Source organism: Taeniopygia guttata, chromosome 5 (assembly GCF_048771995.1).
Source record: "Taeniopygia guttata chromosome 5, bTaeGut7.mat, whole genome shotgun sequence".
In the NCBI taxonomy this organism is placed as follows: Eukaryota; Metazoa; Chordata; class Aves; order Passeriformes; family Estrildidae; genus Taeniopygia; species Taeniopygia guttata.
The window spans coordinates 26,455,440-26,468,717 of record NC_133030.1 but is presented as its reverse complement, the minus strand read 5'-3'; the positions used below and the strand labels follow the sequence as shown (position 1 = coordinate 26,468,717).

Genomic DNA, 13,278 nt, shown 5'->3' with positions numbered 1-13,278 from the left:
CCAACGTGGTACCTGTTTGATAGACTGGTTCTTTGTCAGACTTGAACCGCCCTTGCTGAGGTTTGTATTAGCTTTGGACAGGCGGGCATTACCCTTGGACATATTGCTATTAACATCTGACTGCTGAAAATAACACAGAGAAGTCTTTGCTGAGAATGTGTTAAAAGGTTTGGAATGGAAACTCTTTAAGAATAAACAGATTTCTGACAACAAAAGTCTTAATTCTACCAGCAGAGTTCTGGCAGAACACTGCATTGACTTCAGCAAACCTACAACATCCTTCAAGGTTTGTTCTGCTCATTCTTACCATGAATATAGACCTACATCAAATGTGCTTGTTACAGCACTACTTCAGACAATGGAGACAATGGGACTGTAGAACAATTTGGGTTATTTTTAGTTATATACATAGGACTTTATTACTAACAGAAAAAAAATACTGTAACACAAAACAACAGAAAAACCTAACCAAAAATTGACTGTAATCAGTTGAGATTATGTTTTTAAGCATACTACTTCCCTTGCTGCACTGTGACTTGAGAACTTCTTACCCTTCACACTGTAAGACAGAGATTAATTTCTTTTGATACATAGGTTCAATAACATTCAAGTGTAATATTAGACCTGGAATAGTAAGAATGAATTCTCAACAGCAGAAAAATCAAAGTGGCCAGGAAAATTTAGAACAGACTGAGTTTCTCATAAGACTGATTTTTGACAATATGGACTTCAGGAATTAAATAGGTCATGACAAAAGCTGTGATCAGGTAAGTGATATGGGAATGCCTGTCATTTCAGAGTTCAGACAAACACGAAGATTTTTAATAAAAGTTGTCTGCAGCAAGGACTACATTCTTCTAACTTACAACACATTAATAAACCACAGCTACTAACTTCATGAAACTCATTTTAGACAAAAGGCAATCAACATACCTTAGCTTTAGAGGAGAGTCCTCCTGCTTTGGCTTTTTTGAGATCAGGCTTGGATTCTATGGTATTAGACCCCAAATCATCAGCAAATGCTGGAGAAACAATAGACCATTTAAAGTTATCTAGAAGCCTATTTTAGGTTATCAGTTTTCTCTTCTTAGGACATATGAAAAAACATTTGTGGATACAATATGCTCAATCACACATACATCTGAGGCTTTTAGACCCATTGAAGAAGTCCCTTAAATTCCATGTTAGCATGCAAAGTTTTCCTAATTAAGATTATGGTATGTCAGCCAATTTGTCATTTTTCAAAACAATTAAGAAATGCAGACATATATAGTGTGCAGGCTAATGTCTAGAGCTGTAGTTGCACCTGGCTTGAATAAGCTAGCCCCAGCAGTTTGATTCTTCACATCAATAGTCCCCTAATCCCACCACAGAAGCATTCTGGCAGTCCCACAGTGAACTATACTGAGTAAATAGTCCAGACAAAAAATAATGTGAAAACATTTTAAAAAATATTATCTTAAAATTAGATTAGTATAAGAAAAAACCTTCCCCTTTAGCCCAGCTTGGCTTGAGCTTCAATACCAAGTACATATTTTCAAGTTTTCAAGTAGCAGCTGACAGATGGTTGTGTGGAAAGGAAACATCCTCCCACACTGGAAACTGATTCAAATGCAAGACCAACCAGAACCCTAACTATACTGAATACCTATTCTTTAGCTAAGTATGTTTATTCCTCTGGCATGTCAAAAAGCTTACAAATCCACCATTTTCTCAGTAATTTCTCCAAATGTCAGAGGTTACCTGATGCAGGTTGGAATTTGGCTGGAGCTGCTCCTCCTACCACTCTAGAAGATGCTTTAGCAGGTGGAGCTGGTTTGGCTGGCATGTTAGCTTTGGCTTTCTCCAGCATGGCCAGTACCTGGTCTTTGGAAGTTGGCTAGAAAACAAAAAGCGCAAAAAAAAAAAAAAGTGATAAATTTAGTAATGTCTATCACTAATCTTTCCAATATGTGCTACAGACAACAAAAACAAAATTAGTTTGAAACATCCATGCTCCCTTAAAAGCATCTCGGAGGATGGTCATCTTAAAACACCATTGTTCTCAGATACTTTTGTTTTGAGTTAAAATATCTTTCCTTAAAGTTTCTTCTGCAAGATCTATGGCAACTATGCAAATTCACTCTGGGTGAGTGGTCTTTGGATGTCAGTGGAGTGCCTACCCACCACTCAAGGGTCCATAAGCCAAACCAAACTGCTAGAAACCATGTTAAAGCATGAGCAGACATGCATAGAGTGAGACAGGAACTGGTATGGAAGCTATCTGCAAGGAGATTCTTTCAGAAGAAAAGCAGAGTGAATAAATATCAAGCTCTTGAAGTAATAAGCCTGTAATGGCAGTAATAATTTCTGAAGCAGAGAAACCTCTAGCTCACAGCTCCTGATACTATTTTCAGTGCCCCTGAAAATACTCAATGCAGACAAGCTTACATGACTCAAGACAGCATGTCATGAGACTGTGAATAGGCTTAATATTCACTCATTCAAGATCACATGATCTAATCACAGTAACAGAAGTACCTTCAGCTTGCCAGTGGCTTTTGCCATCTTCTCAAAGCCCAGATGCATCATGAAGAACGGCAGGGCATCCTGTGCCTTTTTGCGCACATCCCCATTTCGATCCTCAAGGCAGGAGTACAGGTGAGGCACACACAACAGTAGGTCAGAAGGAACAGAACGGAGGGCAGGCAGCTTCTCAGCCAACCAGCCAAGAAGCTGAAAAAGTTTTAAAGAAGTGTTCACAGAGCTGTGCAAAGTTTGTATGTGCCAAGGCATGAGAGTCTGAACAGCAGTCCTTCACACACCATTACATTCTACAATGTAAGTAGGAAAAACCCACCCATTTTTCAAATATTCTTCAACAACATCAATTTTCATGTCAGCAATTACAAAAATTAAAAGTTAAGTACAGCATGTTAACACACAACTATCTTAAAACTTTAAGCCTGGTCTCTTTGCAGGCTGTTTCTTCCTTTTGAAAGGAATAGAATTTCAGCCACTCTTTTTAATGTCTCCAGTTCTCTTCCACAGTGAATGTAAGGGAACATAAACTAGCTGTTTAAACGCTAGTCAAAACAGACAAAAGTTCCATTTTAGAGGCACTGAAGTCTAAATGACAGCTACCATGCAAGAAGGAAGTTTGTTATTAGCCTTTTAAGGTTTAACAATTTTATGTCAGAACAAATACACAGTGACTTGTTTTCCCATATAATGGTAGCGTTGTGTAATTTCAGTCTGCAGAGATAAAGAGTCCATAGACATAAGGTTATTTCGATTTGACGTACATAAGAAGTTTACTTGACAGAAGCCTACCTCTTGTCTTAGGAAAGGATTTTCTTTTTTGAGCTCTTCTGACAGGTCTTCCCCTTCCAACCACTCTTTCATGCCAGTTTGCTCGGCCCAGGCATTCACAGTTGCCAGTGCAGCAGCACGAACGTTATTCTGCAGCAAGAACAAGATTTAAAAAGAATGAATCTTAAAGAGAGGTCAGAAGATCATGACAGAAGAAGCAATAGTCATCCTTCCTATGAAAGCAAAAAGCTTCCACATCATGGGCTTTGAAATCTCTTTTTTTATTTGCAGCTTAAGAAGCCTAAGATTCAGAAGAATTTAGTTTCAGTGATGATATCAGCTACAGCAATCTCCAAATCAGACATTATACTTATCTACCATCATTTTTTAAAAAATAAGTGTAATAAAGAGGGTGAAAGGGTATCTCTAAAATTACTTTTACATGCTACCATTCATTGACGATAATTCTGGGTATCTAACTCTCAAAGAAGTTAAAAATTAATGTTAATGACTTATATAGTGCTTAAAATAGACTGCACATTCATAAATCAAGGCAAGTGGATTATGGAACCTCGTATTAGGGCACTCCCATTTAGGATACATATGAGCAAAATCAGGAATGAGGGAGCCCTCTAATTCCTACCAATTTCCTTCTTGTTTTTTCCAAGCAAAATTTAGAACAGCACCCTTTTTTGAAGCAGCTATATGAAGTTATGAGAAGCCAGATGGAATATTTAACAACCGTGGTTCTTTAAAATGTTATCAGTCTAGACATGACTCAATACATGTGACCCTCTCCTGTAGGCTGAATTTCTGAGGAAAGCTAATAACGTAGCAGACTCATTTAGTTAAGTATGAACCATATTAAATGCAGAAGTAACATCCAGGCATATATGTATGTCAACAAGGAGACAGCATCCTTGCTTTACCAACTCCTCCCATCTTCTACCTCACTGAGGAAAAGAAACAAATCATGTGCTGCAGATAAACACATTCTCATCAGCCTCTCTGACAAGGCCTTGGTTCCCATCAGCCAAATTTAATTCGTCTTCACTCATGCTAAAAGCTGATTATTTTCCTCAATTATTCAGTGGGTCCACTATAAACATAGTGAAGCAGGACCCAAAATGGACTATTCTCATCTTCAAAAACTTGACAAATTTCATAAACTAGTTGAATCTTGCACTTAAAGTACTTAAAAAATCACCACTGTAAGAGTGTTCAAACGAGCATACAATCTTCTGTCAGCATTATTGTGCTTACAAGTTATGTCAGTATTATGCATTTTAATTAACAGTGTAAGTTAATCACAACTGGTCTTATCTTTAAACCACACACTTGCAACTCTCCTGCCAGTCTGGGGCTCTGAGCAACCGGGTCTAGTGGAAAGTGTCCATGCCTATGGCAGTGGGCTGGAACTAGATGGTCTGTAGGGCTCCCTGCAAACCTAGAAAGTTCTATGACCCTATAAAAGGAGTTTGCTGTTACCTCAGGATAATTGGCGAGTTAAAAGAAGAATTTAACAGTCACATAAAGTCACTTAAAGGGAAAATAATTTGAACCAGGAGATTTTTATCTAGCCCTAGAACTAGTCCAAGTCTTTCCACTGGTCTGGACAGGTAGATCCAGCTTCTGCTCTTCTTCCTACTCACATTCCAAGTAGAGACAGCTGAAGTATGCTATCTTTGATAATTGCCCATGACTTCTGACAGAAGATATTGGCATCTGCCCAAGCCTCTTTACTCATTGCTTCAGATAATTCTTTCCCATGGTCCTAAGCTTGATTTTGACACAGCATCCTGGCAAACTCAACACTGATGCTATTTACACAATCTTCAGAGTCAGTTCTGAATGTCCTATGTCGACCTACAGTTTAAAGGTCCTTTACAAAGTGACAAAGAAAACAACAATGCATACTGGCATCCACAGTGATTCACTAAAAAGTCTACAAGAAACTTAACCAAGCAAACCTGTTCAGTGCCTAAAATACTGTATTTCCAGCAGCAGAAATATGATTATTGTCACCACATTCATTTAAAAGAAAGATTGTTTTACTTGTTTTAGTTACAAGGAGAAAATACATCTGAATATACATTCAGGCATATATTTATGCTTGAATATTAAGCTGTCATTCAGGCAAGAACTTTTTTGAAAATTGGTAAGCTTCCAAGAAGTTTTAACTACCAACCACCTTTCAGGTATGGCTTAGATACACAAATAGGAAAGACATCTTGATGCTTGTCCTACCTTACTATCTCCTAGAACTGTAATGACAGGAATTCCCAAATTTTTCACATACTGTTTGATATTGGGGCCCATTGCTGTTGCTAGCTGCTGAAGAATGCTCAGAGTTTGTTGCACCTGCACAAAAGAAAAAAAAAGGTTTTAAATAAAACAGTGTAACAAGCATTTGTGCAAAAACTCAGTTATACAGGGAAAAGAGATACTGCTATATATTAAGCATTTACTTTAGAATGCCTGCTCAATAAAACCTATTCCAGCCTTGAAATTCATCACACTGAAAACCAAAATATATTTCCATATACTGAGCAAATTAAATTTCAAGTACAAATATTTTCAAACAAGGAACAATTCACTTTTGTGACAAATGAAGCTATTAGTCAAATTCTTTTAAGATTTCCTTATATTACATTCAGAGCAAAGGTAGTTTTTATTTCTTTCGAAGCGTTTTTAAATGAAAAAAAGGAAAATATTTATTAAAATAGGGAAATGTATGATTTTGAAACACATTGTGAACTATTTCCCAACTGTTGATTTAATGTAATTGAAAGAGACCACACAGTAACAAGCAAGGTTCAGGAATTATCACTACCTCAAGTTTTAATCTGGAAAAAACTGAAACAGGATTTTGAAAAACATACCAAGATTTTATTGGAGTCATTGAGACGACCCTTCAGAGCAGCTGGAAGTTCTCCTATGTTTGGCTGTATGAACTTTGCTTCATTTATTATGCTTGTCACTTCATCTAGACCTTCCTTTCTGATCTTCCAATTTTTATCCCCAATCTTAGACACTAGCTCTGCTGTGATCTTATCACTGCAAGAGAAAAAACAGGTAAAGTGTCCATTTACTTAGTAGTATCTCTATTATTATTTGAGAGCTTTAACACCATAGATTTCTGCTTAGAAAGCAGTTATAAATGCAAAGTTTTGAATTGCAGTGGTAGTGTGTGTTCAGGTGATAGAGTAAAAACCTACCCAATATCTGCTCTTGGCAAGAGATCCACAACATCATTCCCAACCTCCTCCTGTTCTTCTTCTTCACCATCATCCCCACCTCCCACGCTGTGCCTGGAAATGCCACGAGTTGGAGCTGGTGCTGTCTGTCCTTGCATCTGCAAGCAACACAAAATCAGAAACAACAATTTTACAATTTTTCATTTGCCACTAAAAATAAAACCACTTGTATGATACGAATACACTGGATCAGGACAGCAGACTTCTAAACAATTACACTATTCAAACAAACCCAGGAACCTTACAAGTTCATAATGAAAAAATAGGACTATTGAGATAGCTACACATAATGAATTGGCAGCCTTTGTGCACTGTCTTAAGTCTGGTTCAATTACAAGCCCAAGGGTTAGACCACAATATTACTACGAACTCCAGCTACTGAAGTTTCAAAGTAGCTTTAATGATACTTGGTAGCAAGAGAGCTCCACTTCATACCTTTTCAAATTCTGCATCTATCTGGGAGAGAAGGGCTGGCTTCTCATCTTCAAAAAACATTCGCAGAGAAGGTCCCACATAAAGATACATTACTCCCAGCAATGTAATGGCAGAAGTCCTCACAGCCTGCCAGAAAGATGAAAAAGCACTCAGTCTTCAAATCCAGGACTGATAATAATTCAGGATGAAGATTCTAAATTTACTCACTGGGTTAGTTGCAGCAAGAGCTGTCTTCACATTACTGATGAAAGCTTTGACATTCAATCTGCGGAAAAAACATATCTCCCATAAATAAAACAAAACACAGGAAACAGCACCAACAAACTAAATCATCACAGTATGTTAAATAAAAAAGATACCCCTAGACAGATTTACACAACTAACTTAGATAATGAAGACATGTATACTCATAAAATTATGTCGTCACAGGTACAGTGTAGATAGTAGCTGCTTAAATAATTACTGAAAGATCAGTTTGGAGAATAGCCTACTGTGAAAATCAATCAGTAAACAATTTATACAAAAGCTTACTATTATCACAGCTGGAAGTTTCTTAAACTACATAATCTATGTGACAATTAGGACTGAAATATTGAGGAAAGAATCTAGTACCTGAAACATGACTACACAATAAAGGTGAGGGTATATTACTGTTCTGGTGGGTCTTTTTTTTTTTTTTTTTTTTTTTTTTTCTTCCAGAAAAAGGCACAATTTTCAAATGGGTATTTACAAGAGAAATAAAGGAAGGTGGGAATCTTATATATTACCTGTGCAGCCTCTTCTGCACACTTCTGCAGTAACACATCTATATACATTCCATGCTGCAAACATGTATTTTTGGTGGAATTTACTAAGGAAGAATTTATTTCTCAGACTCAATCATGTCACTATCCATTTAAAAGCCACAAAATATTTTAAGACAGGTATAGTAACCACCCAAGTAGTCAAATTAAGTGATATTTGAAGTTTTCCCTGCTTAGAGATCCTTTTCCTCAGGACTAAACTCTATTATATATGCTTAACCACATCCAGTTAAAAGACTAGTGATTAAAAATTAAGGCATGCTATCCCTGGTTCTGATGGAGAAATAATTTCTCACTCTAACATTGCCAGACATAGTAACAGCTATTTTGTTGGCTAAAACTTCATCCACCTGCCATCAACCTCAAAATGTCTCCCAAGGAGATTAACAGGCATGCTGGTTATGTACTCTCCAGTAGGTTATCAGATTCACTTGTGTTTTTTAATTTTCAACTATAAAATGTGTAGTGGTCCACCTGGGTGCAGGTGTATCCAAGTAGGAGTATAATAGCCATGCAGTACCAGAGCTCTGTGCCCAAGACACACCTATAAGTACCGTAAGACAGATGATCTTCAGAGAAGATTGAGTGGCGAGTAAAGTAGCTAGTAATGTCATCACATCCTACCATACTAGTAATGCCAGATACTTTCAGTTATATACTTAAGGGCTAGAAGAACATGGCTAGCATCAGAATTTAAGGAACTAGAGCTCAGAAGAACAGAGCCTTAGCTCCAGATTAGAAACATTTTCATTCAAGTTTCTCTTTGTAATTTATTTAAAAGACTTACCCAGAAAAGCCAAACTCTTTAATTGCATTTGAAAGCCAGTTCAAAGTTTCTGACTGGTTTTTAGGATTCTTCTGAGAGAAAGCCATAGCCACAACCTGGAATAGAAGAGAGTTAAGTGTAAACTTTCACTGGCAAACCAGGTGACAAAGCAATAAGTAAGTGAAGATACCCGCAAAAAACACAGGACAAGTGGACAGAAAAGGCTAGGGTAACAGAAAATGAAAAAGCAACTGTGTCACTGTAGCAGGATACAACTGGAACTGAAGTGAACCAGAAATCCCTGAAGTACTTAGAGGCAGCCAGAGGCACCTTTATTATGGATTCTCAGGGGATTCCCTCTGCTCTGCTCTTGTGAGACCCCACCAGCAGTGCTGCAGCCAGTTCTGGGGCATTCAGCACTGGAAGGACATGGATCTGTTAGAATGAGTACAGAGCAAGCCCACCATGATTCAAAGGATGAGGGAAGGCTGACAGAACTAGAATTTTTCAGCCTGGATAAGGCTCCAGGGTGATCATCTTGTAGCCCTTTAGTACTTGAAGGAGGCCTCCAAGAAAACTTTTGAAAAGGGCATACAGCAGTTGGACAAAGAGGAATGGGTCTGAACTGAAAGAGGAGTTGTAGCTGCCCCGTCCCTGGGGTAGAGTGGATGGGGCTCTGAGCAACCTGGTCTAGGTAAAAGGTATTCCTGCCTATGATGTGGGGAAGGACCTAGATCATCTTTAAGGTCCCTTCCAACTCAAACCATCCTATGATTCTATTTTCAACTTTAGAGGAATATATATTTAACTTCTGTCTCGGGAAGCATCTTGAGAGCAAAAAAATCACTTTCATGCAACAGAGAAAAATCAAAGATTTGGGATTTACTCCTCAGACTGAAAGGACACACTACACATTATTCCTGATTTTATTTGCTGAAAGAGTACCTTTGCTGCTCACTCACCTGCTCAGCAGTCCATGGCAACTGACACGCTTCTGCTATTGCTGTCATGGCCTCTTTTGCATTAGTTCCACATTTCACATCACCAACCTTGTCTACAAGACCATCCAGCACAACCTGTGCTGAAGTTTTGGAGAAGTTTCCTTTCTGTGCAATTAATGCAACTATATGCAGTTTCATCTGCATCACCTGCAGTGTCCAAAACAGCAAGAAAGTTACTGATGTCTTTGTGTATTTTAAATTAATTTTTCTCATTCTATATATCTATAGGTACATATAAGAATTATATGGATTTGCGGGTAAATACTAATGTACGCACAAAATTTGTATTTGTATATATATACACATACACATTTGAATATGTAGAAGTATTTATGCACAGATATTTTGTACACAAACACAGGTGTTTTGTGTACTATACACAAAAACTGTGTACACACACAAATACAAGCTATTATATATACACACACACAATCAATAATACTGGGCTGCCATTATCTACTTTTATAACTTAATATACACACACACACTCTTACATATATGCACATATATACATGATATACATCTAAAGACAATCTTTAGATACTTTAGATGACATCTAGAGTCTCAACTCTCAACAGGAATAAAATCCAATTTGATAGTTTATTTTCTCATTGATTACAGATAGAACTGTGGCCACAGCGTGACATATGCACTTGCAGCCTTTCAGCTGGAAACTGCTTTACATTAACAGAAATGGACTATTTAGTTACTAAAGGATAATGTATTACCTGAAAATTTGTTTCCTTCCAACCAGGTTTCTTGGCTAGCATTCTTACTAGGGCTTGGCAAGGCATTTCACTTCTTTCCATAAGCTCAACAGCCTAAAAGATAAACATCAAGTTAACCAGTGGGTCACAAATTATACAAAACAAACAGAAATTCTCAACTGTTCACAAAGTATTTTCTTAATACTGAATTAAAGCAGAGAAATTCTCAGCATAATAATTTACCTGAAGAGCCATTTTTACAAGGAGTCTGAGGTATTGAACCAACATCTAACCTACCGATTCACATCACTACTCCTTCAATGTTCTATAACAAATGTCCTTAACAATCAATATTGGCCATTCCAACCCAAGGAATTTAACACTTAAAAACAAAAACAAAATCCAGAACAGCCCACCTGCCCCTCAAAAAGCTGCTTTTGTTATTAAGTATTTTATGAAGCTTTCATGTTGGAATGTTGACCACACAGCAGATTAAGCCTGAATATGATCTAAATTACTGGGGTTTAGCTATTGTTAGGCTTAATAATTTAATTGAAATGACAACATTTTAATAAAGCAGGCTTCTGCACCAGCATTTCAACACAGCCAGTCACCATTTTCCAACTGAAGTTAGTCACTTTTCCCACTAAAATGTAAAAGCTCAGTCATTACTGTACTGGTGTCATGGTATGAACTACTTGTACATCTACAGTTGAAGCTTTTATTTGTTTGTGACTACATGAAGCACTTTCTACTAGCTCCACTAGCTGTGAAGACTGCTAGTACTGTATAAGCCTCTAAACAAAAAATTCAACTGGCAAATTGAGAGTTGATTATAAGCAATTGCTGCCCAACACACAAATAACAGGAACTTCTTTGCAATAGATCTGGCCTAGATGTTGCAAAATCTTTTGTTTAAATCTAGCTATCTTTGAAACGAAGCTTTACAATTACTTGGAGTTTTAAAAATACCTCAATCATAACACAAGTATTTTTGACAAAAGCACATCTACATTAAAGCAAAATACTTACTCCACCATTGCTATGGAGTTTAAACCATATAAGCCATTTGGCTTTTTCAAGTATTATTTAATCCATCTGAAGTGCTGACATACAACTACTACTAGTAAGTACTTCAGGAGACTTAACAGGCCTAAAGAACTAAAGAATTTATTATTTGTTTTCTCCTTCCCTACTGACTCTCTTATCAACTGTTCCAAACATACCTTCTGAAACTCCTCCATGCAGGCAAGCCTCTCTTTCCAGTTACCACTGTCCAACTGCTGGATACAAGACGCTGGAAGGACAGCAGCAGCTTTCTCTTCACATACTTCTATCTGCAGCCAGATCAAAACAAGGTTAACACTCCACTACATCACTTCAGAAGAGTTTATTTTAAGAGTTTTATTATCTTAAGGACAGGTAATATACTGGACTGACCCTTGTACTGTGGTGCATTTACAAAATAGGAAAAGGGTTCTGTTGTAGGTTAAAAGATTTCAGTAAGGATTGTGGTATAGGGGTCTTACGGGTTTAGAAAGCTGCTAAAATTGCACTGCAACAGAAAAGTAATCTCTGGAAAGTATGAGAAACTGTGCAGTAAAAAATAATCTTGAATACCAACATTCTGCTTAAAGAATCAAGCAGAGGTAACCTAAAATTTGCAAGGTAATTTTGGATCAAATCTGAATAAACACTGACAACAACAAATCAGAAGTTGACATGGGTAGACAGGAGAAGACCTATCTTCTGTCTCCATTTTAGCAAAACAGAAAATGAAAGTTATTTAGTGATAAAAACTTCCCTTGTTTCACTGGTGTCCGCATCACCCTCAGGAACTGTATTCTCATTTTCTACTGCATAACTAACAATTTAAGCTGGATATACAATAGAAATTATTCATTCTAAGGAACATTCCAAATGAAACTATGGTTTGGATTGACAGTCCAAAAAACTTGCAGATACATCTAGCAAAGCTCTAATAGGTTTTTTGTTACTGTTTGACCCACAGATACCAGAGTAAAGTAGGTAGATGGTCAGCTAACATGCAGAATTCAGTAATTTTTTTGGAATGTAACTTAATATGAACAGCAGAAAACATATTAGTTCATTTAATTATTACTCTATTTCACTTTAGATTTCAATGTAAACTCCACAACAATGTATTCTCAGGCTTTTAATACCAGACTCCTTCAGCAAATCATGCGTCCTAAATTACATATGAAGTATAACTGGCTTTTTCATCTCTTCCTACTTCAGGGACAATAACATACCCTGTTATAAGGGTATAAGCATGATTTATTTCTTACTGTCTTAAATGGCCCGGTGCCAACAACAGCCTGAAGAACAGGTGTATTTACCAAAGTCCCATTTCACCAGTTACAAATGTATACATACTACTTTCCCTTCTCCTAACAAAACCGAAAAACCTCCATGAAGAACTGTGTAGTGCCTGAAGAACTTGACTAACCAAAGCTGCAACCTTTGGTTACAGAGGGCTTGGTATTTCAGAGAATAGCAGAATACTCACAGAGAGCTCCGACTCAAAGATTTCTTTGGTCTCAGGACCCTTCTTGCCTTTAGGCCCAGCACCTCCTGTACCTGCAGCTGTAGCTGGTTTGCCTTTCTTGAGTGGGACCCCAGCCTAGAAAGCAAATGGACAAGGTAGCCGAGATCAAATAGCTCTCTAGCTCAGATATCAAAAGAACTGCTGTTTTCCCTATAGTGCACTTCTATATTCTAATGTCAGAAAAATATGCATCTCTGATAGCATAACAACTGCAGGCAGAGATAAGCTAGAGTTTATTTAATTAATATACTGCTTTTAGACTACAGGTTTTACAAAACATAACAGGACAGTGGAAGAGGAAAAAGGAAAGAATTATGTATTTGTAAAAATTCAGGGAATAATGACTTAATCTGTATGTTTTCCTATGGACACCGGTTAGATACTAAACTTGTGGCTGATGTCTCTTTCTCAGGTTATCTGAGTACCAATATATTTCAAAAATGTTATCG

General features: G+C 37.2%; 1 protein-coding gene across 13 annotated transcripts in view; it reads right to left on the bottom strand.

The window, feature by feature from the left end:
- The window catches only part of CKAP5 (cytoskeleton associated protein 5), a 54,024-nt gene that overhangs the window by 18,464 nt on the left and 22,282 nt on the right, over positions 1-13,278 (bottom strand). For 7 of the 13 annotated variants that reach the window (XM_012574101.5, XM_030274236.4, XM_012574102.5 and 4 more), the window contains exons 14-27: positions 12,791-12,904; positions 11,487-11,597; positions 10,282-10,374; positions 9,515-9,700; positions 8,574-8,668; positions 7,191-7,248; positions 6,984-7,109; positions 6,510-6,646; positions 6,174-6,348; positions 5,539-5,652; positions 3,313-3,441; positions 2,521-2,715; positions 1,744-1,879; positions 934-1,022 (exon numbers count right to left, since the gene is read on the bottom strand). In XM_012574101.5, coding sequence (XP_012429555.5) covers positions 934-1,022; positions 1,744-1,879; positions 2,521-2,715; positions 3,313-3,441; positions 5,539-5,652; positions 6,174-6,348; positions 6,510-6,646; positions 6,984-7,109; positions 7,191-7,248; positions 8,574-8,668; positions 9,515-9,700; positions 10,282-10,374; positions 11,487-11,597; positions 12,791-12,904 — 1,758 coding nt within the window. Of the gene's footprint in view, positions 1-12; positions 124-933; positions 1,023-1,743; positions 1,880-2,520; positions 2,716-3,312; positions 3,442-5,538; positions 5,653-6,173; positions 6,349-6,509; positions 6,647-6,983; positions 7,110-7,190; positions 7,249-8,573; positions 8,669-9,514; positions 9,701-10,281; positions 10,375-11,486; positions 11,598-12,790; positions 12,905-13,278 lie in introns of all 13 variants that reach the window. The other 6 variants (XM_072929947.1, XM_072929943.1, XM_072929946.1 and 3 more) reach the window with 1 other exon arrangement.